Source organism: Haliaeetus albicilla, chromosome 16 (assembly GCF_947461875.1).
Source record: "Haliaeetus albicilla chromosome 16, bHalAlb1.1, whole genome shotgun sequence".
Taxonomy (NCBI): Eukaryota; Metazoa; Chordata; class Aves; order Accipitriformes; family Accipitridae; genus Haliaeetus; species Haliaeetus albicilla.
This window is the reverse complement of record NC_091498.1, coordinates 6,919,577-6,943,309: the sequence shown is the minus strand read 5'-3', so window position 1 is coordinate 6,943,309 and position 23,733 is coordinate 6,919,577. Positions and strand designations below refer to the sequence as shown.

Here is a 23,733-nt window from a genome sequence, read left to right as displayed (position 1 = left end):
GGTGGTGACCAGATCTGGGAGAGCTGTGCGGGGCCACACACGGGGCCACCATGTCCAGCAGCACCCATCCCCAGCACCCCAGGGTGGCCCTGGCCACCCCCGGGCTCCTGGGCAAGGACACCAGCTGCCTGTCCCTTGGTGTGGAGGCCAGCCCTGGCCAGGACGTAGTGTCATGTGTGGGTGGGCATCCGTGTGTGTGCATGCACACGCATGTGCATGGGTGTCTGCGTGCATGCCTCTGTGCATGGAGCACCCACATGTGTGGGCACCTTTGTGCATCCATGTGCGTGGGTGTTGTGCACATGGGTGTCAGCATGCATGTGTGTGCAGGGGGGGTGTCCATGTGCATGGGTGCTCCTGTGGGTGGGTGTCTGTGTGCATGAGTGTCCATGTGCATGGGTGCTCACCCATGTGCGAGGGTGTTCATTTGTGTGGCTGTCCATGTGCATGGGCAGCTGTGTGCATGGTTGTTCGTGTGCATGGGCACCCATGTGCATGGTGGGTCTCTGTGAGCATGGGTGTCCACATGCATGGGAACTTCTGTGGGTGGGTGGGTGTCCATGTGCATGGATGTCCATGTGCTTGGGTGCTCCTGTGGGTGGGTGTCCGTGTGTGTGAGTGTCTGTCTGCAGGGATGTCTGGGGGGGGTGCTGGTGTGGGTGGGTGTCCGGGGGGGTGGGGTGGTGCTCCTGTGCATGGGTGTTCCTGTAGGTGGGTGTCCATGTGCGTGAGCAGCCATGTGCATACGTGTTCATGTGCATGAGTGCATGTCTGTCAGCATGGGTGTCCACATGTATTGGTGCTCCTGTGGGTGGGTGTCCGTGTGTGTGGTCAGTCACACGTGTGAACATCCACATCTTATGGTCCTGTTGTCTTGGGGGGAGGCTGGGAGCATGTGTGGGAACCAGGGCTGTGCAGATTTGGGACACCGACACCCAGGGTGAGGGGACAGGGGACAGCCCCTGCCCTTTTTGTCCCCTCCAGGGCTGGGTGGGTGCGTGTGAGTTGGGGCTTTTACTCCCCGGAGCCTTGTCCAGGGAATAAATCGTCTGTCTTTCCCTGGGGAGCTGTGCCCTGTGCGGTGTCCCATCGGGGGCAGGGGGACACCCATCCTGTGGGGTCTGGTGCCTGTCCCCCCTGGGACAGGAGGCAAGGGGGTCCTGCTCGGAGGCAGTGCCAGCGGGAGGAGGCTGAACACGAGCTCCTGGCTATTTTTGGGTATCTGTGGTGACACCTTGGGGCCAGGGAGAGGGAGAAATTGTCCCCAGGTCCCTCCCGGACCTGGTCACTTTGACACCCATGTCCCCAAGATGGGGGGATGCACTGCAGCCACAGAGCTCGAGGATACCAATTCCCCCAGCTGGGACCCTCCACTGCCTGGGGACAGGGGCAAGAGGAGGCACGTCCCCGGGGAGCCGGGGGGCAGGGGACACCAAATCCCATGGCCACAGGTGACCCCCAGCATGCTGGGAGGGAACTGGGGGATGCACTGGCACTGACTCTGCTGCCACTGGACCCCAAAGCAAGGGGAGATGTGAGGGGGGGGGACATGCTGTGGGTCCCATAGCCCCATGGCTGGCCTTGTCCCCAGTATCGCCCCACCACACAGAGCATCCCTGGGGCACACGTGTCCCCAGAGTCTCCACACACACAGGGCAGGGACAGGGTCACTCTTGTCCCCACACACACGGAGCAGAGGTGGGGGTCACATGTGTCCCCAGACTCCCCTGGATGCCTGACACACACACCCCACCCCACCCCGACCTCCCCAGTACTTGCTGTTCCTTGTGCCTCAGTTTCCCCAGCTCAGCTTCCCTGTCCCCAGCACACATTATCCTGAAGGACACTGCCATTGCTGGTGTCCCCATGTCCTGACCATGCCCCACCACCCACAGACCACAGGCAGCACCCACCCCCGCACCCACCCCTCCCCGCCTTGGGGCAGCCATGGGGTGGGCACACACCTGCTTTGCCCAGCTCTGCTCTGCCTCAGTTTCCCCACATCCCATGCCCTTTGACCACCCCGCACCACCAGTGCAGAGACCGTACACAACTCGTGACACAATTGACCCACTCTGGTCTCCCCATCTTTGACCCAACCCAACCTGACCCTCCGCGACCAGGGGATCTCGGCAGAGGTTGGTGGCCAGTGACAGATGACGGGCTGAGGTGGCCGCTGGCAGCGCTGCCGGGGAGTATTTCTGGAGTGCGGTTGTGCTCTTTCCAATCATGTGATGAGGACATTATTTAAGGCGGCTGCGAGGCCGGCAGGCAGCTGCGAGCTGGGCGGTGCAGTGCCACGCTCACAGCCAGCCGGACCCCCGGGACCCCCATACACGCGTGTGGCTCTGTGTGTGTGTCCCCCTCCCCTGCACCCCCTCGCCATGGTTGACGCCTTCCTGGGCACCTGGAAGCTGGTGGATACGGCCAATTTCGATGAGTACATGAAGGCGTTGGGTGAGTGGGGCGGTGTGCGGGGGGGGGGCTGGATTCACGACATCACCCCCTTTTTTTTCTACCACCTCCCCCACCCCCCAATTTGCCTGGCCGAGCCCCCTGCACACGGGGGTCTGGCTGGGGGTGGCTGCAGGCGGTGGGGGGGTCGCTGCTGCCTGGGCAGGGTGGTTTATGGGGGGCTCTGGGGCTTTATGCCTGGGGGCTTGGGCGGGGTAAGGGGGGTCTCATCCTTCCCTTGCCCCCCCACCCGGGGGACAGCCTTCGGCAGAGGGAGGGGATGCCCCCACCGGGGTGCAGGGAGCCGCCCAGGACCCTTTCAGCCTTCCCCCCGCCCCAGCCCCGGAGCTCCCCATCACCCAGCCCCAGCCCCTGCCTTGCTTCTGGGCAGGGTTGGTCCCCACCCACGAGCGGTCCAGGCAGAGTGGGGGGTGACACCAGTGCCCCCCCACCCTGCCCAGCCCTGGAGCTGGTGGGTGCTGGTGCAGGATCCATCCCCGAGCAATGGAAGCGTTCCCAGCCCCCCCCTCCCCGCTCCTGCCCTGGAGCCCCCCCAGGCGCAGTGGGCACACATAAAGCCCCCCAGGACCACAAGTGGTGAGCAGTTTTGGGGTTCACCCCCCACTGTCACAGGAAGGAAGAGCTCTGGGGTGATGCCAGTGGGGACCAGAGGCTGACAGCCGCATCCTGCCCCTCCACACACCCTCAGCTCTCCCCCACCTTGCACCCCACAGGGGTGGGCTTCGCCACCCGGCAGGTGGCCAGCCTCACCAAACCCACCACCATCATCGAGGTGGCAGGCGACAAGATCACAGTGAAGACCCAAAGCACCTTCAAGAACACAGAGATCAGCTTCAAGCTGGGCGAGGAGTTTGACGAGACCACGGCGGACGACAGACACGTCAAGGTGAGCCCCCAGCCCCCGTCCCCATCGTGTCAGACCCCCCAAAAAAGGGTCTGTGGGCTCTACTGAATCTGGCCATCAGCTCTTGGCTCTGGGGCTCCATCCTTTTTGCCTTTGGAAGGGTAAAACCACTTTGCCTGCTGGAGCTGGTGTTCAAGCCCAGTCTCACCCAGCCAAGGGCCCCCACCTCACCCCATTTTGCAGCGGGGTTTTCCCCCGGGGAGCAGCACGGGGCCCTGGAGCTGCCGGGAAGGTTGTGCAAGAGCCAGGCTTGCAAATGCCAGCTGCCCGCCCAGGGGCTTGCTCAAGAGGAGGCAAGGGGACGTGGTGGGGTGGCAGCAAGTGTTGTCCCCACTCCGGCAGGGGGGGGAGAAGGGCACAAGACCTCTTTGTTGAGCCCTCTCTTGGCTTGGCCTACAAAGCAGGCAGCTCTGCAGGCAGGGATGGAGCAGCTGGGCAATCCTGCCTGGCCCATGCCTCCCTAGGGGCTGATGCCTCCCCAGGGGTCTCTGAGGAGGCCAACGCCTCCCGGGTCAGGCTGTTCCTCCCTGTAAAAGCAAGGAGAAAAAACACCTCAAGACAGGTCAGAGCTTCTTTCATGGCCTCTCCCATCCTGCACAGACATCTTCCCTTGCAGGACTGATCGAGCCCCTACTTTTTCCTAGTTTCCCAGCTGCTGTGGATGGAGCAGCGGGCAGCCCCGTGCCCCCCACCCAGCCCCGGGGGCACTTCAGGGAGGGGACCTTGGGGCTCATTGGACACAAAACCCCTTCCTGACCCCAATGCAGCAAGTGCAAGGGCTGGGCACAAAGTGAGGACAGGCTGAAAGGGGACAAGAGCGAGCAAGGCAGTAGTGCCGGGCAGATACAGGGCAGCACATCCCTGCCTGCAGCACTGCCGCCACTCTGACCTGCCGGAGCTGGTGGAAGCTATGTTCGAGACGTGTGACCTGCCGCGAGCTCCTGCCCGCAGCCCAGGGACGTGCCCTTCAGACGCCCCTCGGCCGGTGGCCAGAGGGCACGCGACAGGGCAGCGGGGGCCAGGACGGCTGGGGCTGAGCCATGGGGCTGCGCGGGATGGGGCAGGTGGGGTCTGCCACGCTGTGGGGTGCGCCGAGTGATGGGGCACCCAGGATGAGGGGGGTCCAGGGCTGTGGGGCACCCGAGCTGTGCAGGGAGCTGAGTTGTGGGGAGACCCAAGGTGTGTAGAGACCCTGGCTGTGGGGGACCCAAGCTATTGGGGCACCTGAGCAGTGGGGACAACCCAGCTATGGGGAGACCTGAGCTCTGGGGCGGGGGGACCCCGAGCCATGGGGGGCACCCAAACCTTGTGGGGACCTGGGCTATGGGGAGCACCTGAAAGGCAGCACCCGGCTGTGGAGGAGCTGGGTGGGGGGCACGGGGCAGAAATGGGGTCGGGCAGCCGGTGCCGCTGCCTGTCCTGGCACAACCCCGCACCGTGCTGCCCCGCGGCTGCGCCCAGCCGGCTGTCACACTAACCTTGGCAAGGGCCAGGCTTCTGGGGCAGAGTCAACAGCAACGGCTGTGCAAACAGCGGCCCCGGCAAGCAGAGGCGTGTTTGCTGGATCAGCCCCTCCAAAAACCCTTGCCAGGCCCTCCGGTTCAAAGCACTGATACCTGCCCCACCTCTTTGATCCCTCCAGCACCGGAGGCAGTGAGCCACGCTTGGGAGCGGCCAGGATCAGGTCCCGGCAGCCCCAGAGCAGGATGTGGCCCTGGGCAGGGCTCCCTGTGCTGGCCCTGGGTCAGGGAGGGCAGGGTAACCGTGACGGTGCCCACAGCGGGGTTACCGGGGGGGCAGCCGAGGCCGTGACCCAGCCAGCAGACAGAGCAGGATGTGGCCTGTGCCGAACCGAGCTGACAAAGTCAGGAGGGATGCTGCCAGATGGGCATCCCAACGGTGGCACCCGCAACCTGTCCCTGAGCCCCACGGGGCTCCTGGGTGAGCACAAGGACACCCAGCATCGTCCCCTCCAAGGGACAAAGCCCCCAGGAGCCAAAAAACCCCAGGGAAGAGGGTAACAGCAGGTCTTGCTCTCTCCCTGCAGTCCAAGGTCACGCTGGATGGAGGCAAACTCGTCCACGTGCAGAAGTGGGATGGGAAGGAGACATCGCTGGTCCGGGAGCTGAAGGATGGGAAATTAATTCTGGTAAGGAAAGAGAGATGGTTTTAAATCGGAGGGGTTCAGCCTGGCACAGGGCAAGCCGGGAGCTGCACCGGCTCGGCACAACTAACCTCCCCACCACCGTTTCTGCCACCAGACTCTCACCATGGGCAACGTCGTCTCCACCCGCACCTACGAGAAGGCGACATAGACACCCTCCCCACCTCTCTCACCTGTCACCCGGTCCTGCATTCGCCCCCGTCCTTGCCCCGTGCCAGGCACGGTTTGCCATAGTCTTGGAGCCCACTGCACCCGCTGGGGCCGCCGGCTGCCCCGTCCCCATCACCTCGTGGGGCTGCTTGGGGCTTGGGTGGTGGTTTCATGGTTTGGGTTTGGGTTTTTTTTTTAATAATGGGAAAATCCACATGGAAAAATAATAAAGGCCATCTTGTTACAGCTCTGTGATCAGTTTACTTGGAAAAAGGCTTTTCTAGCACATGCTCACCCACAGCATTGAACGACACCAGTCTCAGCCAGGCTACGGGGAAGAACACGGGGCTTAAATCCAGCCCAGACACCCTGGCAGCAATGGGGTTAAATGACCAGTGATCCCAGTAGCCAGTCTCAGCCAGTTCTTTGAGTTGTGGAAATCAGAGAGGTCCTTGTAGTTAGAAATGTGCTTTTCAGGGGGGAATATTAGTTTACTCCCACTGCAGCTCTGCCATCAATCATCCAGGATCCAGACACTCTCCATCCCAGCGAGAGCGACCTTTCCACCACCAGTGCAGGCAGGCACTCACTCTCTGCCAAAGCATCAGCTGATGGTGCACACCCAGCAGTGCCCGGGCCAGGAATCAAGGTCATGAGCACTTGTGTCTGGGTTTGGGAAGGAAACCGGTCCAAAAGGGGGGACTCAGCCATGGGGAAGTGGGGTGAGGAGTGCTGAAAGGACAAAGCACAGGGAAAAGGGGCAGGCTGCCTCCACTGACCCCGAGTCCTCCTCCTGCTATGCCAAGAGGCAATCGCCAGCCCAACTCTCACTTCCCTGTAGACACCAGGAGCAACTCAGCTCCCCGTTTGACACATCTGCCCAGCAGGGACAAGCTGCTCCTGGCAGACTTCCTCTGCTGTCACCGCAGCCTGGAGCAACCACAGACCCAGTGCAGGACAGTTCAGCCCTCTGTCATCCCTTCCCCCCTGACCTTCAGCTCCAGTTACAAGATTTATGGTCCAGTTGCTCCTTACAAGAAGGCACCAGGCTTCTCGTAGGGGTCACGTCATCACACACCCCCTTCCCACCCTGGGGAAGCTCTGAAAGCAGCCAGGACTTTCAAAAAAACCCTTTAATGCAGGTCTCATCCCCTCCCACAAAGCTAGCCCTATTTTTTCACTGCCCAAGGTGAAGCATGGAACATAGAAAAGAAAAGACCCAGTACAAAGTACAACTGGAGATTGGAGAGATTTATTTTTCATCACTTTGCAAGGCGGCAAACACACCACAGTTAATGTTTACTTAAAATACCTCTACTCCCCCATTTGCTTCTTACTTTTTCACTCCCAATGTTTGCATATGAAATGAGTGAGGCTGGGGGAAGGTTTGCAGACCAAAGCCAAGCAGCTCCACACTGTTACCGGCTGGGAGGACATAGCCCCACACAGGTCCCAGCAACAACCACCTCTGTCCCTGAGCACGATGCCGGGACAGGGAAAGCACGGCTGCGCAGCTCCACCTTTTACAGGCAACTGGATGGGGGCTGATGTCATGCAGGCTCGGTGCAGCTGGCCACACTGTCCAGGGGAGCTGCCGAGCGCTGGCAGCTTACCCAGGGAAGCGATGAGGCTACAGGATGGGAGAGGTGCTGACGAAGGAGTGCAATTAGCCTATTTTGGCAGAAGTGCCTACTGGTGGGAGAAAAAGGCAGCTGGTGCCTAAAGTAACAGAGGACAACTTGTATCAAAGTCAACACCTGTAACACCGCACACTGAACATTACTTTTAGGAGAAGGAAACTCCTTGTCTCTGGAGCAAGGGGTGCGCTGATTCAGTTCTGCTCGCTCCTCATGGTGTGCACCAGGGACTCACAATGCCAGTACCCCTGCCTGCCTGCCTGCTCAATCCCGGGGCTGCTTCTTATGCTTCTTTTTCTTCTTCTTCTTCTGAGCCTTGCTGGGCTTCCCCGAATGCTTGGTCCTTTTGCTGGCTGGCTGAGCCCCATCACTGTCCGAGTCCGAGCTGTCCGAGTCTGACTCAGAGGACTGCTTATTCTTGTGCTTCTTTTTCTTCTTCTTCTCCTAGCAAATGAAGGAAAACAAATAAAAAGCCTTGCATATGGGAAAACTGTCACTTGTGCTTACCAGGGCAGCGAGACACTTTCTGTAATGAGTGCCTTGCAAGCTGTGACAGGGGCAAGCCTGTTCCTACACGGAAAGTGCACACAGCTTCTGCCCCAGTGAGTCAGGATTTAACCACCACTGTCAGTCCACAGCTGCACCAGGCAGAGTACAGCAGCTGTCAGAGCAGAGGCGGGACATCAAAATGTAAATCCAAGTCTGAAAACTGTTAGTAGAATCACAAGCATCCTTGCCATCCCTTCACACTCAGAGCTTACGCCATTATTTAAGGCTATTCTTTATTAATAAAAGTTGGCAGGATGAAGTCTTTTTGCCAACAAAATGGGTTTCTAAAATAACCAGCTGGACATGAGCACCATCTCTGCATCCCCACATCATCATCAGCCCACAGACTGCCAGGAAATGAGCACTGATGTGCTGAAGCACCCACGACAACACGCCCTTCTCCTTGCAGGAAAGCCCAAGCCCAAGAAATGCCAGTCAGAGTTTCTTGCAGCCCTCCCTGGAGGGGAGCAGGGATGAGGAAAGTGCCCTTTTGCAAGCAGCAACTCTTTGCACAATCTCCAAGCAGATTGCACACCCTCCTGCTCTTGCAGCTTCCCCCCCTCCCCGCCCCTGCACACAGGCAGAGTCCGGGGGCAGCACTGAGTCCCCCCGGCTGTATTTCTGCAAAGCCCTGAAGCAAAAACTACACAGAGCTCAAGATGCAGAATAAGAACAGCTGGTGCTGGAATAAAGCTCATCAGGAACTTTGAAATGGATCTAAACCCTCCATTTTGAGGCATGTGACTAACTACCAAGTAGAGATTACTCTGAGATCAATACCGCAGTATACCTTCCACTGGAATCGCATAAGGCAGAGCATCCCAAAACAGATAAAGACTATTTAATGATGCAGTACAGCAATTTGTATATATTTAATTAGAAAATGGTACTGGGGAGAGGATCTGATCCGCCTGCGCTGGCAGTGCACACAGCCCAGCTGCTAGCCCAGCTGCTAGCCCCGCTCTGCCCATTGCTTCATCCCCTTCCAGCAAGGAGCAGGAGGAGAAATGCTGACCGCAGCTCTCAGGAGCCAGACGTGACCTCTGAGAGCCAGGGAGCCTAACAGCTCAGTAAACCACTGCTCTTCAGCCAGAGCAGGCCAGCGTTGGAGGCAGGCTGGGCAGCCAGCGCCAACCCGAGTGGTCCGGGTGCCCAGAAAACAAATGGCTCAGAAAGTGTCAGCCAGCATGGTCAGCTTTTGTGCACAAATAAACAAGCATCCAGCTCTGATCCCAGCACGACTCACCTTTCTAATCCTCTGAATACCCGTAAAGTGATAACATAGACCAACTCTTGGAATAAGATGGAAGATTTTTTTTCAGGCATATTTTAGGAAGATGCTTTGAAAAAGAAATTATTGTCCTGCAAAAATGAGGCATTTTGTCTATCACCCCTTGGTTCTGGGAAGTAAAGGAAAGCAGCATGTAGGTAAGAGTGCCCATAAAATAAAGTAATTTTAGTATTTGGCACATGCTTAATATAAAGCACTTCCAGATTGCTAAGACCAGGAAGGGTTCCAGCTTTCCGTCCAAGCCCAGCAACACTGGCCTCCAAGGAGGATCCACTGATCTCATCCATGGTCCCATCAACATCAAAGAGAGACTTTCCTGTGAAAATGGCTATCGTGAATTTTCCTTCTATTCAAAGACATACAGAAGACGCAGCGAAAGAAGCAAAAGGTTTCATGAAGCAGAGATGGACCAGCAAGGCAACCCAAGCCCATGCGATTGCCTGTGATAGGCTTGGACAACACCAGTGAGGAATGCAACCCAGCAAGCAAAGCTTGCTGCTTTAACTAAGCCACATACCAGCTTTTTTGCTTAAAGCAAGCTGCACCTTCCTGGGTGATCCACATGTGCTCATTGCTCTGGAACTGGTGCACCCGTAAGACTGGGCACCATCTTCCCCAAACTTGCTGCAAACCAGCATCCTATTCTCTTCCATAATTTAACTATGCAGCCAGGTGCCAGTGATACAGATGCTACTGCTAGCTGCATTAGATGAGCTTTTAACCCCTAGCATAGCCCAACTCCTTTCCCCCTGCACATACTTTATCTTTACTGGATGCACCTCCTGTAGACTGGTGTCATCCTGGGTTTGTAAAAACATGCCCTGCAGCTGAGACGCCACAGCAGCATTGCAGCTGGGGTCAAAGGGAGCTCTTGAAGCAGAGCATTAGCAAGGAGCCATGGCACTGCCTCCCATGCTGACCACCACCTCCGAAGGGCTGAGCTCTCTGTTAGCAGTGGTAATGAGTCTGCTGAGCCTGCACGAATGAGTGGGAGAAGCCCAGGGCATTCACTTCAAGGCATCACTAGACCAGGAAAAGGAGTGTCAGTAAGCCAGACAAAAAAAAAAAGCTATGTTTCCGCCCCCCCCCCGTCTCTACTTGAAAGAGGTTGAATGATGGCTTGTTCAGAGCACGGCTGTGCGCAGGCTTTGGGGAGCAGCACAATGGGAGACAGACAGCGGTCAAGTGACAGTCCCAAACATAACACACAAACATGTTTGACATTCCACTACACAAGGGAGTGTAATGGGAGCCCTCAAGCCAACAGCTCTGCTTATTTTCTCTGCCAAGAGTGTCCCCAATGACCTCAAGGCCACCCTTGGGCTTGCAGAGTTTTCCTGGGAGAGGTTTGCTGTAAGTCACCCCTGCCTTGGCAGGACTCTTAGTGCCATGCACTCATTTCATGAGGAAGCAGAAAGAAGCAGCAAGGCCAAGGGCACGGTTAAGCCAGTCACAGGACTACAAGCAGGACAAGTCCTTGGGGAGGCCACCCTCCTTGGCCAGCTGCTGCAGACATCCACAGCCACCCTAGAAGCTAAGCCAAGGGAAAGAAAATGAACACATGATTAGATGAAGGGAACAGTGGCAATCAGCCACAGATACACGAGATACCTGTACAAAATCAGAATGATTGGGGTGGGCAAGTATTTCCACCTGCTCTAACACAACCAGGCACAGCACAGGGCTGGCCATGGCAGCTAAAGGTCTGAACCCAGCGCTGACACCGGTTTTGCAGATCCAGCATGAGATACTCCCTCCTCCCTCAGATGCCCGCAGGTGCTGCCTTAAGCCTGTTACACACCCACCCCACCCAGGGAAAAAGAACAACCCTGGCTGGAAATGGATTGGAAGCATTCACGTAAAGAAAACTCACTTCAGAGAAGGAAGCCCACAACACAACAGCATGTGCATATTCACCAAGAGGACTCCAAGCTAAGAGACCAGCACTCATCAGTTCAAAACAAAAGCCAGAAGAAGCTGCTAAGAACAGCATGAAAAAATGAGGCAAAGGGTGCGGGGGAAATCCCCTGCAGTAACTGACTTCTACATCCCGACTCTGCATCATCTGCTGTAGGCTTGGAGGTGCTCAGGTAGCTCACCAAGGCAGGCGAGCACATTAAAGCCAAGCCCATGCTGTATGTAGGTATGCATTAACAGCGAAGGCACAGGGTTCCTGGTAGCCCTCCACTGCCACCCACAATCCTCCCCTGAAGTGCAAATGGTCTTAAAATTGCTTGGGGAAAAAGAAGTGTCCCAATGCGGAGAGCACAGAGAAGGCTAGGTTCTCCCCCCTCCTCCCCACAAGACATTTCTTCCATTAGCTTCAGCCACTTCCAGTCAAGTGCAGTTTCCATATGAAGGTTAATATACTGGCTTACAGGAAGACACGCCTAGTCTGTCTACACTTCATTTAAAAACAACATACTCTCCCGTAAGAGTGGGGACACAAAAGGCCCAGCTAAAGACATCAATTTAGTACGGATCATGTGCCGTAGCACCAGATACAGGCTATCAATTAGGGACAACAAAGGAAGGAAGCTAGTAGCTTTTTCAATGTGAAACAGAAATCTTCTAGGGAAGTGGAAGAGCAAAGAGGACACATTGCTTGGAGCTAACACCAAGCAAAGAGTCCTCTGAGACTCCAGGGAAGAGAACAAAGCACTGAGTTCACTCCACACCTAGCACACTCTTGGCAGGTATCAGTTTTTTGTAGCTCCACAACAGCACTATGATCATTGATGTCACCCAAAATTTGAGTGTCTACATTTTTCTGTGGGACAATACCAAAGTCCCTACAAAGTCCCCTACCCACAGACAAAGAGCAGAAGCAAATTGTAACAGTCTTTAGAAGAGGCGGACGGTGAAGAGTTAAATGTTCTAGAGAAAGGGGTGCACCAAGGAGAATTTTCTCAAGCTTTTCCAGCCTGTGCACATGGTGAGAAAGTTTGACAAGACCTTAACAACTAACAGAGTATCATTCCAGAGCTTGGGAAACTTTCTCAGCATGTGAAGGCTGAAGACAGAACAGGATGTCACACACGTTCCTTCAGGATTACAGGGGAAATAAGAGTACACACGTGGACATTGTGCTGGCTGAAAAAAACCCAACCCCTCAGTCTCCCCTTTCTGGAGCTTCTAACAGCCAAACTGCTCACACTAACACAGAAAAAGTACTTTCAGTGCAGTAATGCAAGCACCACAGCATATAAGCACAAGCTGGACTGCAAACACTGCAGGGAGCAAGCCGGCAACAGAAAAGCTTAACGTTTTCTGTAGCAGGAGATAGTGCTGCTGTGAAATCATTCTGCATGAGCAGCACCCTTCTATTACACCACAGATTTCTTTAAACTCCAGTGTCCCAGTACTGGGAGACAAGCACTCTGCTGGTTACTAGTCAACTCACCATTGCACAAACAGGAGCATTTCTCTAGGTTACCTATGGAGAGGGCAGTGCCAAAGCAAAGGCCGGGTTTCTGCCTCCAGCAACAGCAGCAAAGCCCTACCACACCCTGAGCTGCAAACCTGTCTCCAAAACCGATGGCTGCTGATGGATGAAACTCAACTCAGCTCTCAGGCACACCCAGGCACTCCCCCAGAACTGCAAACACTGCATTTGTGTAAACATTTTGAGTGGATTTTGCCCAAGCAGACTCCCGGTGTAAAGATGCAGAGAGGGCCAACAAGTGCAAAGACCTGCACGTTACGGTTCCTTGCATGTCCTGTCCAATTTATGTAAAGATTACAATTCTACCAAAACAGAACAAACTTGCCTCAATATCTTTCCTCTACAAAACCCTCCTTGGGAGCTGGCATGCAGAAGAGCAACAGGCTGGACTAGAGCCTGATAGCGCTGGTTTTCCTACTGCTCTAGTTATTTTTAAATAGCTGGCACTAAGGGGGGACAACATTAGCACACTAGGCTCTCTCCTGTCTTTTGTAAGTTGCCTCAGGCCATGCTTTAAGAATGTTACAGCAATTCATTCTTTCTGAAGGTATTTGATTTTGAGATAAGAGGGGAGTGTTCAGAATTCTCCAAGAAGTATAAATATTTTTCACCAGGCCTTTTTGTGGAGTTATGGTCTCATTCAGAGACTTTATGTCTGTCCTTGTGAAAAATTAGAATGGATTTCCAGATACATGCCTTCCTGCATCACCAGAGAGGTGTCAGTAATCTTTCTAGGTTTTTTTTTTTTATTCTTCAAGAGAAAAAGAAAAAAAAAAAGAAAAAAGCAAAATTCCACCACTCAGTTTAATTCCAAACAAGATTAATTACATAACTCTAAAGGTATTATTGTATGCCTTGTTTGAGGACCAGACAGAATTAATGTGATGAGAAGAATCCAGTCTATGGCCATTAAATAAATACAGAAAAGTTCAGAATAGCACAGAGAAGGACAGTGAGAGAACAGCATAGTGTGTGAAGAGCTGTGCCCCAAGCTAATGCCATGTAAGAACTAGTAGAACAAGTACCAGCTACAGGTGAGAATGGACTAAGGCTTGATGAACTACAGGTCACTGAACAGGTAACAATTAAGAAGGTGTGGTTTTTATATGAGGAGACAACATCTGCAAGCAGATTGCCTGGACATCTTTTACACATGGGAGAAAGAACAGCAAAGTCTGCCTACAAGCCATCACAGGTCACATTCACTATGCAATTCCAAGGACCATTACAAAACCACCCCAGGGATAAATTAGTCCATGTGTCTGAGGAGACAATGGGAAGCTTTTGTAAAATTTAAATTAAAGGGGTTACTCCTGCTGTCCAACCTGCAGATCTTCTTGTGAAAGACAGAGAAGAAAGCAGCAGCAGAAGGGTTCATTTCTTCTCAGCACGCCTCCCTCCCACGCAAGCACAGCACAGGCACGCTGCTGCGTTCCCATAGGAGCTCCTTCACCCTGTGACCCAAAGAGTAAAAGTGAAAGGGACACAGACACATGCCTGCACAGCTGTCAGCGACTCCTCAGATGCTCCCCGGTACTTCCGCACAGCGCTGCGACAGCAGCATCTCCGCTTCTCCCTCAAGTCACTTATTTTCTCAGGGATTACACGATGCAGGAGAGTGCTCTCATGAAGGATACTAACAGGGTGATCTGTCACTAGAAAGACTTGTGCCCATAGTCACAGCAGAAACCTATGCCAGTGCAGAGACCTGAAGCCTACAGCTGTCTCTTAATCCTGTAAATGCTGTGGGGCTCAGGCAGGAGAAAAGTGAGGAACTGAGGAACCATTGGGAAGGCAAGCCAAGAAAAAAAGGGGTGAGGACCCCAGAGTATCTCGGTAAGGAGAGTAATCTCTGGGGAGAGAAAAGAGCACCCAGAAACTGCAAGGAAGCACCAGATCAAGGAAACAGAAAATGTTGATCATGAACAACCAAAAAGGTTAATACTATTGCTATGACACTAAACAGATGCTTGGTTATAGCAGTTCTCTGTCTATTCATTTAAAAACATAAACTCTACATTTATATTACAAGCATGGGATGGGATGGGGTCAGCAAGGCAATTGCTACTAGGTAGATTGAGCTATTTCTACTTTGTGTAAATCCCCCTGGGGCTTCAGGCAAGCAAGGAAGCATATGGTGGCTCCCAGACAAGATCACAGCAGGCACTCGAGACAACAAGGGAGCTATTCATTTCAAGGATCCCACATCCTGCCTCCAAAAAGCTCAAAGCTTTATTTTCCAGCACTGGAAAACATCTGAAAACTTTTGATCTCCTCCTTGAGAAGGGAGGAAGATCAAAGCAACAAGCAAGATTTAAAGGAAGGCTGTTAATCCACAGACCCCCCCCAAATATTAGTAACAAATTCAGGACAGTCACCCACATCTCCTGTAGTCTCAGCAGGGCAAGACTCCACAGGGAATTCCCACCCTGGTGGATGAACACTGATATGATAATGAGTTATTTGCACACCTCAGTGTAATTTTTCCCCCCTGCAGCATTTAAGTAACAGTTACACAAGCCTTTACCAAACAAACCATCACCACTGCTAGAGGGAAGAGAACCCAAGGCAGGAGAATACCCAGCCCTGCTAAGGTATTACCAACAGCCTGCTCACACACTGCTCCATGGCAAGAGGGAAGCCCAACGTCTGGAGTCCAGAAAGGTCAGAGTCGCAGTTAGCCTGCGATCTGAGAGACAACTCTGTTCAATCGTGTGCTTCCAAGATCAGAGTAGAAAGAAGACCACGTGTATTTTCTATCGCAGCGTAATGACGCTCTGCAGACATTCTTGAATAAGAGCCTACGTAGTGGGAAAACAAAGCACATCTTGGGATGGAACCAGGCAACAGGACCTACAGTGAAGACAGATCCCATTCCTGCTACTGGATCAGCTATCCAGAGCACTACAGAGCAAACAAGAACTGCAAATTAGGCATCAAATTAATGCTAACTTCATTTTGTACTGACTGTAGGGCAGAAACAGGTATGCCACAGGGCAGTGGCTGACACAAGGAAAGTCACTACACACCTGGCTCTTCTACTCCAGTGTAGTCAACACCTACAATCCCACAAACAGCCCCAGCTACTCCTCTCTCAAAGAGTGTACCGTTAAGAGTGCCAGAAACCACAATACCAGTGAAAAACATGACTGGAAGCAAGACTTCAGCTACCAGCATCAGTGACTCTGGACTGATCTGAGTGTTGTCATCAAAACAGACTCCTCTGTTGCCTGTTGCCAGCATCTGCAGTCTCTCCTACTAGCACCAGTACTGGTTTAACTCCACAGTGAGCCTGGAAGAACTAAGCCCTCAGAAGTCAGTTCTCGCTATGCAATTGCTAACACCATCTTTGTCCCTCTCTTGTAAAAATGAAATCCACCACCTTTCCTGCCTGTTGCTCCTGTTGAGGGATACAGACAGGCCACAGGGCTGGAAAGAGAAAGAAAAAAAGAAGAAAAAAGAAAAAAGGGGGCTTTGGAAGTGTCATTAGAAGTTGGACTCCAGTTGTGAAGGGGCTGATATAACAGTTTATGTACTGAAGTCTGGAACTGGAATACTCATTGCTGTATAAAGAGACCAACCAATGAACACTCCTGTTTTGGATTCACGTCTCCGCTGCATTTTATGCCAGCATGCTCTGAAGCCAGAGTTCAAACACTGGACATAAAAGGTCTCTTATTTCTTGACATTTTTCACATAGACAAAAATTGCTTTAGAGCCTGGAAATGGAGTATGCCCCCTGTGCAAATACAACCAGCAATTTTCCCCTGGCATGCGCAGATAAGCCCAGTCCACATCGCACTGGCTGGGTCAGGATACCTGCTGTAGCAAGGCAGCAAGGCATTTAGTTCAGATTAAAGAAAGGTGTTAGGGCGAGAGCAGTGAGAAGGGAGGAGAAACAAGGTTATTGGCAAGAATCAGAAATTAAGGAAACTGAAGCAATTTCTATAGAGCCTCACAAAGACCAAGGAAAAAAAAAAATCCTTTTCTCACTGTAAGAAATCTCTTTGGAAGACTGTGCATTATATAGCACAAAACCATCTTAAAGACAGTTTAACAAGAATAAAGGGAAAAAGCGTAAGAATTACTAAAAAGTCTGCAGAGAAGATTCCTGTTTTGCTATAGAACATGCACAAAACTCAGCCACTTTCTCAGCCCGGAACTGGCTACTCATAACCATGTTGCCATAGTAAATCACAGGTATAACTATACAGAACAAATTATCTGGTTCACTTTTCCAGGTCAGCAGTAGGGCGCTTCATACCTTTTTCCTTTTTTTTGGAGGCTCATCAACCATGCTGGTCTTTTTATCTCTTTCATATCCTGCTGCTGCCACCTCCTCTTCCTCCTCTTCTGGAATGAGGCTATATTTGGTACCTCCAGGCTGCATGAAACACTCCTTGGCAAAATGACCTGTAAAATAATGTTTGAAGGAGCAGCGCCCCGCCCCCCCCCTTTTTTTTTAAACAACTGCATTTCAGACACCTGAAGTGCTGCCAATTATCTTTCTATCATTAATCACAATAAGAGAATCTACGCTGTACATTTTTTTGTCCTAGCATTTAAGATAGTTTAACGTGCCCCAATTAAACAAGCTGGGGAGCAAATGCAACACAGGTCATTCTGGGAAGAGTAGTCAGGCAAAAACTAAGACACTTGTGTCTGAATAGGGCAATTGGCAGAAACGTGTCTGTGCAAGGGCTTAAAGAGCATGGAAAAGTGTATGGGAAAGGGAGTAAGCTGGCATGACAGGCACCTGGTAAATGAGACCAAAGCCACAAATATAGAGGAAATCAGCTCATTCTGGTTCTACCCTTTCTACTGGGGAGACATCATGGTTGACCCACTAAGAGTTGTAGTGGAAACTGCAGATAGATAATATCTACCTGCCTGTTATGAGTAGACATCATCATTAAAAAGCAGACTGAAATTACACAGTATCCAGTTTAAAGTTTTGGGGGTTCTTTAAAATAACATTTTAAAGATAGTTGTCTACCGCTACAAAGAACCATATTCATTATTAACCTTCTGCAGAATAGCATTAACTCCAGCTTAACTATTTATTCTATGGCTAAATAACCTAAGACAAGTAGGATACAGCAAAAACTCCATGTACAAAAGACTACTTTATGCCTCAGCCACTTGCAAAAAGCTACTGAAAAGCCATCACATAAGCCAACTTCCTATTGCTGAACCAGGCAAAACACAAAAATTTCACCAGGTTAAAAAAAACCAAATGCTTGTTTTCAGCTCTAAGACACTGCTCACAAGCTAACACTGTGTTCCCAACAACTGATCAGTAATTTCCACTGATTGTTCTTCAGAATTAAATGATCTGGTGAAGGCATATGTTTATTTTTTAAAACACAAAACTGAAACAGGACCTCAGCTATAAGACACATTAACACAAATACTGCAAGAAGGGTACCTGTACTCTACCTGCACTCAGTAGGAAGGTTCTTTACAGGAAGCTCAAAGGGACACGATTTTAAGAAACAAACCTTTATAAAAGGAGTTCAGCTAAGTCTTTCCTTTTTGTAACAAGTGATTGAAAACGTAGTTCTCCTCTAGAAGAGACACCTGGAAGCAAATCCAGTCCTTATACACAACTGTGAGACAGATGTTGATACAATCCTATCTACAAGTCACCACCTGGTTAGAACAAGGCTACATCAAAAGTACAAGACAGCCCTGCATAAACATACCTTTGCAACCACATTTCTTGCACACAGTGTTCAAGACAGCTTCAAGCGTGATCTTCTGACTCGTGTAGTCTCTGAACGTGCGTTTTTTCCTCTCGTCCTGACTGGAAAGAGAAGGACAGTTCCATTTTCCCCTCTTCCACTCTCATCCACTTTCATCTTTAACCCTGTGTATTTATATGGACACAACCTAAACAGAAGTTTTTCTCAAATGTTGCTCTAAAAGAGCCACTTAATCAGCTAAACCAAAGAACAGAGCTGACCAACTGCTCATTAGAATAAACCACATTGTTAACAGCATATTTTACCTGTCATCTTCTAATTTTGAGACTAACTGAGCACACTCTGCACAAAGCAGACAAATGCAGGGAGCTGCAGTTACATCCTTTATACTAACATCTGTATTTTCTGTGTGAACACACACATAAATATACTTGCCCAGTATGAAAATAAAGCAATTTTATTTGACCTGCAAAAGATGTTGCAAAAAAAGGTAGACAAAGAATCTCTGAAACATCCAAGCAGTTAAGACTTGATTTCATGGTATGTGAAAATGAGACAAATCCCCAGCTGGAATGATCAGTCCTTCCAGTACAAGCACACTGCCATCACAACACAGGAATGAAAATCCTGCCGTGGTGTGAAAGGCTGGAGCTCCCTGCAGCCTCCTCCAGCTCCTGCCTGCCTCTAGGCTGCATAACCAAGGGAATGCCTTCAGTCAATCCTCCAGCCAGTGCATCGCTGGGAGGCTCAGGGAGAGCCAGCCTCGCCCTCCAAAGGATGGGAGAATAAGTATGGCAGGAAAGCCAGGAATGCAAGGCAGGGAAAAGCAGGCAGTAGCAACCTGATCTGTTATATTCTGGTCAGTAGATTTACCTACTCAAGGGAAATATTGTTTGGATCGAGGTCTTTTCCTGTGCCTTGGTTAACAACCTTCATGGAGAGGGAAAGCTTCAGTTTGTCATCTTTCATCTGAAAGAGGAAGAGATGGAACGAGACAAAGAAATGACAATGATGTTAATTAATACACTGTGTCTGGAGGCCTATAGAGAAGGAAGAAAACTGTTGGTTAGCAAAGAGCAGCACTGCAAAGGATACTACGTGAAAGTGCTTTTGTTCTATTATTTTGTAGCTGCATTTAGAGTACTCTAGCTAATAAAATAGCTTCTGTTAAGCAGCTATCTCAGTAGTATGACAAGCTCAAACTATAGGTCTGCTCGGATTAACATTCTGCTTTCAGTATGACCAAAGCCAAGAGCTGTAGAAGAAAGTGCATGTTTGGAAGCTTTGCTACAATTCTCAAATCATCCACCCTCGAAACAGTTCCCTCTGGACCAGTACTTTAGCCAACTTGCATCCTGAAAAATAAAACTTTATATCCATTTCCCTATTTTGATCCTCTTATGAGACTAAAAATGTTTTAAGTATCTCTGTTAGGGGCTTATTCTTTTCTGAATCCTAGTAAGTCCTTGATTGCCACATTACTTTAGAAGCAAGAGCAAAAGTTGTATATTTGGGGGTTTTGGGGTTTTTTTAAGCCTTTCTTGCAACTGTCTGCATTTTCACCAATGCTGCTATTGAAGGTACTTCTGTTTTGTCTGTTTATGACACCCATGCAGCTATTTGCAGGCAATCCAACAATGAACTCTTCTGCTGTCCACCTCTCCAACATGCTTCTGCCCCTTGCCTCTACAGCAAGGAAGCCAGAAGCCCAACAGCTGTGCTCCAGATAAAGAAAACAGTGGCTTAATAGAAACTTACACAAACAAAATAAAAGTTAAAAAAGCACACCACAGATGGCTTAAAAAAAAAAAAAATCTGTGAAAATCTGTGAAGTCTTTCATATAGTTTTTCTATATTGTGTAAATAAGACCAAGTTTCTCAACCCATTTCCCTTATCCCACACAAAATTAAGTCCTTGTTTTGTACATCAACCTGATTATCTTCTTCCAATAAAAAAAAAAAGCAAAGCATTTATGGCCAAATCCTGTGCAACTTTGAACTGAATGCTTCCACCTTGATCCCAACAAAATACCGTCAGCTTGCTTTGTTTCCATGGCTCACCAAAGCACAAGTCTTTAGTTTTTGTTCCATGTAATCTTTAAATACAGATGATATACCCATTGTCACATCTTCTGCAGGAGAAAAAGGAACATAGATTGGGGGGGGGGGGGGGTGGCGGGAATGTAAAATGTTCTTACTTCAAAACAAACAAACAAAAAGTCTGGGCATAAATCACTGACAGTGGTACTTTCTTGAAAACAAATGAACAAAAATCCCCAAGAACACTCCCTCCTGCCTCTCAAACTGGGTTTATATCAGCTCTTATCTTGGGATCCTTTCAAATTGCTCATTTAGCCACCAAATCACACAGTTAAGGTGATAAAAGCTGCGAAGGGGTGCGCAGGGGAAGAAAGGGAAGCGTTTTGTTACTTTTAAGCCAAAAGCTTTTATAAAGTCCCTTTTTCTGACCTGCATTGTTGCAAGTCACAGAAGCGATGTGCCCAAAGCCACATCTAGAGGTAAAGAGAATTCACCCATCTGTAAAATAGAGCCTGCCAAACCCCAACAAAGCAACAGGAACACACAGCCTCTGTGAACAGAAGTTCTCAGTGTTTTCGCAGTATATTTTATCACCGCAGCATTAAAGAAACAAAAATTAACATTACCTCTTTTCCGATAAGCTTCACCCATACTTTGTCTCCAACATCTACTATCTCTGAAGGTTTATCCACACGGCAGGAGGACATGTGAGTCTTATGGACAAGGCCTGGTCATGGTTTTGGAAGAGAAGAAAGGGAAAAAATAAAGACAAGTCTCCACTTCTCAGTTTTGCCCTCTAGAACAGCAGTCTCCAAAGTGTGATGGAGGTGAGACAATCCTTTGGGGTGTGGGAAGAAAATATTTTTTAACCAGTAACAAATAAAATAAAAAAAATTAACAGCACTTATTTCATCTTTAGCTCATCCTGTTTTGACTTCTATTTTGGAGTATGTTTTCTAATGTACATAACATTAGTACAGTAGTACACGTGTATAATTTATTAATAAATCTTGGGGGTGTGTGCTCAAAAAATTAACCGCCGATAGGGTTAACTGAGGGTGCACAATCAAAAACATTTGGAGACCACTGCTCTGGGAGACAGGGCACATATTCAGCGGTTCCCCTAAGCAAAACTAACCATTTCTTTCCTCCGGTACATTATGCAGGTGAGAATCAACTAGTTGCATCAATCAAACACGTAAAAAGTCACCAAGATCTGCTCCAAATTAACTCAGAAAAGCAGGACCCCAAAGCAGTGTCTTCATACTCAACGTATCAGGCACCCATATGGAAAACTGTAGCAGGCACTAACACCTCTCCCATCTTGCCTGTCCTCTGAGGCCACCCCAAGCACCGGAGAATAAAGAGCCCATTTCACACATCAGCAACACAACACTTTGCTGGCAAAGTCAAAAGCATGAAACACCATGGCTGCCCCAATCTCCTGCGCTTGCAAGGTCACACAGGCCCAAAACTGTATTTTTAATTTGCATGAATGACATGTGGGCTACAGAGGGGACAAGGGATACAAGAAAGGATAAATCTGGAAACACACCTCGCTGTTCAAGATCACGTTTCAGGGCCTGTTTGTGTCTCAAAGCGACTTCCCTCCAGCAGCCACGCTTCTGTCCAAAAACTTTTATTAGAACTAGCACTACAGCGACTGGACAATTCAAGAGGGGAGTGGAGGCAGCATTGTTTGTGGACCTACCAGCATTTGACAGAACATCCACCGTAAGCTGCTGCTTTAGTAAAATGAGTTTGTTTGACTTTGCAGGTTTCCCACAAACATAAACAGAGCTTTAAGTCAGCTTTTCTGGTTTATTTTTTTATTTCAGCTTAATTTATATTGGCCATAAAAGAAGTTGGACAAATTATCTAACTGTAGAAAGTTTCTATAATCTGTCCAACACCTTAAAATGATTCTGTAAAACATCTGGAAGCTAGCAAAAAGCTCCCTGAGTCTTTTTGGTATTCATGCAAACATATCGGAAGTACTTTCCAAGAACCTCAATTTCTTCCTAATTTAGGAAAAAAACCTTTTCTGAGCTTTTTCTAAAACGTGGCAAGACTTTAATTCCAAGGACGACTGCTTGGCTCAAACACACCAACATGAAACCATGTCTGAGCAAAAATAGGAGAAACAAACCTTGTTTCCTGCAGCCTGGGATTTTTATAAATGCCCCATATTCTGTCACTGTAGCAACCTGTGAAGAAACCAACACAACAACTAAAGGAAAACCCTTCACAAGACACCCATTTTCAAACCACAGCTTAGAATACGCACAAAAAGCCTACACGGTTCTCCTGCTTTCCTTCAGTTTTAGCTTTCAGGGCAGGTTAGGCACAGCACTGCTTAATAACTCTGGAGTAGATGTGGTCAGCCAACCACTCCTACGTTATTCAGGTAAACATCTTGTACGTATATGCATGAAAATCTATATGTACGTACATAAACACACAGACACATATACAGAGCCGCGTATATACGTGCTACAGAACCGTCAGTTGCCCAAACTGCCGCTGAACTAAACGGTGACTGAAACAACAAAATAAGGAGACAAAGAAGCACGCCACAGGCGGTAACATCTCGCAGGGTGACGGCCGCCAGCAGCAGCCCCACACACCTCTCCCTGGAAGATGGCGTAGAGCTCGGGCAGCGCCTCCATCACCGCAGGCCTCGCAGGGTCCAGGCGAGAGACACTCCAACGGCCCCACCGGCTGAATTCACCCCAGGCTACCGCATATTCACCGCCCCAGTTCAGAGAGATGCCTTGAAAATAAATATTTAATTAATGCACGAAAGCTCCTGCGGCCAGACCTATTAGCAGGCAACAGTCATTATTCCACCTTGACTTGGGCTACAGCCCGGCACCGACCCCAGCGCGCCACGACAGTCTCTGCCCTCACACCGCGGGGGTTCAGCGGCTCACACCGGCTCGGGGGGGACCGAGGCTGCGGGGGGGGAGCGGCTGGGCTGGGCGCGAACCGGAGGCCGCGGGCCCGGCCCGGACAGGCGGGGTGAGGCGGGACGGGCCCTGCCCGGCGGCCGGGGAGAAGCCGGAGCCCGTCAGCACCCGGCGCAGCACCACTCAACCACCGCCATCACTCGGCCCCTGCGGCCGCCGCCATTTTGCTCCCTCCACACCCCCACCCTCACCTCAGGGCACCTCTCCACTCCGCCAATCGTCGCGCGCAATGATGGCGGGTGGCAGCCTCTAGCCAATCAGCGTTACTCGTGTTGCTGGCACCCTCCCTCCGGCTCCATCAGCCAATCCGCGCGGGGAGCGGCCGCCACCACCCGGCGCCTCTCTTCCGTCACCCGCGCGCCGGAAGTAAGCTGGAGGGGTGGGCGGGCCGTCCGGCCGCGCTC

The 23,733-nt window shown here is 50.6% G+C and overlaps 2 protein-coding genes across 6 annotated transcripts; one reads left to right on the top strand and one right to left on the bottom strand.

Moving 5' to 3' along the window:
• Positions 1-2,206: 2,206 nt before the first annotated feature.
• On the top strand, positions 2,207-5,939 carry FABP3 (fatty acid binding protein 3). Its single transcript, XM_069803387.1, has 4 exons — positions 2,207-2,457; positions 3,189-3,361; positions 5,427-5,528; positions 5,641-5,939. Exons 1-4 carry the CDS (start codon positions 2,235-2,237, stop codon positions 5,692-5,694), a joined length of 552 nt encoding a protein of 183 aa, XP_069659488.1. The 5' UTR covers positions 2,207-2,234; the 3' UTR covers positions 5,695-5,939.
• Positions 5,940-6,926: 987 nt separating this feature from the next.
• ZCCHC17 (zinc finger CCHC-type containing 17) lies at positions 6,927-23,537 on the bottom strand. 5 transcript variants are annotated; one of them, XR_011328066.1, is made up of 8 exons: positions 22,988-23,511; positions 22,510-22,567; positions 20,987-21,087; positions 19,198-19,289; positions 18,321-18,421; positions 16,880-17,028; positions 15,217-15,416; positions 6,927-7,774 (listed from the first exon to the last, which is right to left on the bottom strand). XR_011328066.1 is itself a non-coding variant. In XM_069803386.1 (8 exons), exons 2-8 carry the CDS (start codon positions 23,027-23,029, stop codon positions 7,595-7,597), a joined length of 723 nt encoding a protein of 240 aa, XP_069659487.1. In that variant the 5' UTR covers positions 23,030-23,133; positions 23,521-23,537; the 3' UTR covers positions 6,927-7,594. The 5 variants fall into 5 exon arrangements, 4 of the variants coding, with proteins under 4 accessions (XP_069659487.1, XP_069659484.1, XP_069659485.1 ...); XM_069803386.1 differs by lacking the exon at positions 15,217-15,416 and adding an exon at positions 23,521-23,537 and having other exon boundaries at positions 22,988-23,133; XM_069803383.1 differs by lacking the exon at positions 15,217-15,416 and having other exon boundaries at positions 22,988-23,133; positions 23,211-23,511.
• Positions 23,538-23,733: the final 196 nt, after the last annotated feature.

Excerpts from the sequence above, each read along its gene's own strand:
- FABP3 (XM_069803387.1), top strand. The coding sequence starts at position 2,235 with ATGAGGACATTATTTAAGGCGGCTGCGAGGCCGGCAGGCAGCTGCGAG. Across the intron at positions 3,362-5,426 it reads CGGACGACAGACACGTCAAG|TCCAAGGTCACGCTGGATGG; the intron begins GTGAGCCCCCAG and ends CTCTCCCTGCAG. Across the intron at positions 5,529-5,640 it reads AGGATGGGAAATTAATTCTG|ACTCTCACCATGGGCAACGT; the intron begins GTAAGGAAAGAG and ends TTCTGCCACCAG.
- ZCCHC17 (XM_069803386.1), bottom strand. The coding sequence starts at position 23,029 with ATGGAGGCGCTGCCCGAGCTCTACGCCATCTTCCAGGGAGAG. Across the intron at positions 22,568-22,987 it reads ACGCCATCTTCCAGGGAGAG|GTTGCTACAGTGACAGAATA; the intron begins GTGTGTGGGGCT and ends GTTTCTTCACAG. Across the intron at positions 7,775-16,879 it reads CTCCAAAAAAAAGGAAAAAG|GAGAAGAAGAAGAAAAAGAA; the intron begins GTATGAAGCGCC and ends TTCATTTGCTAG.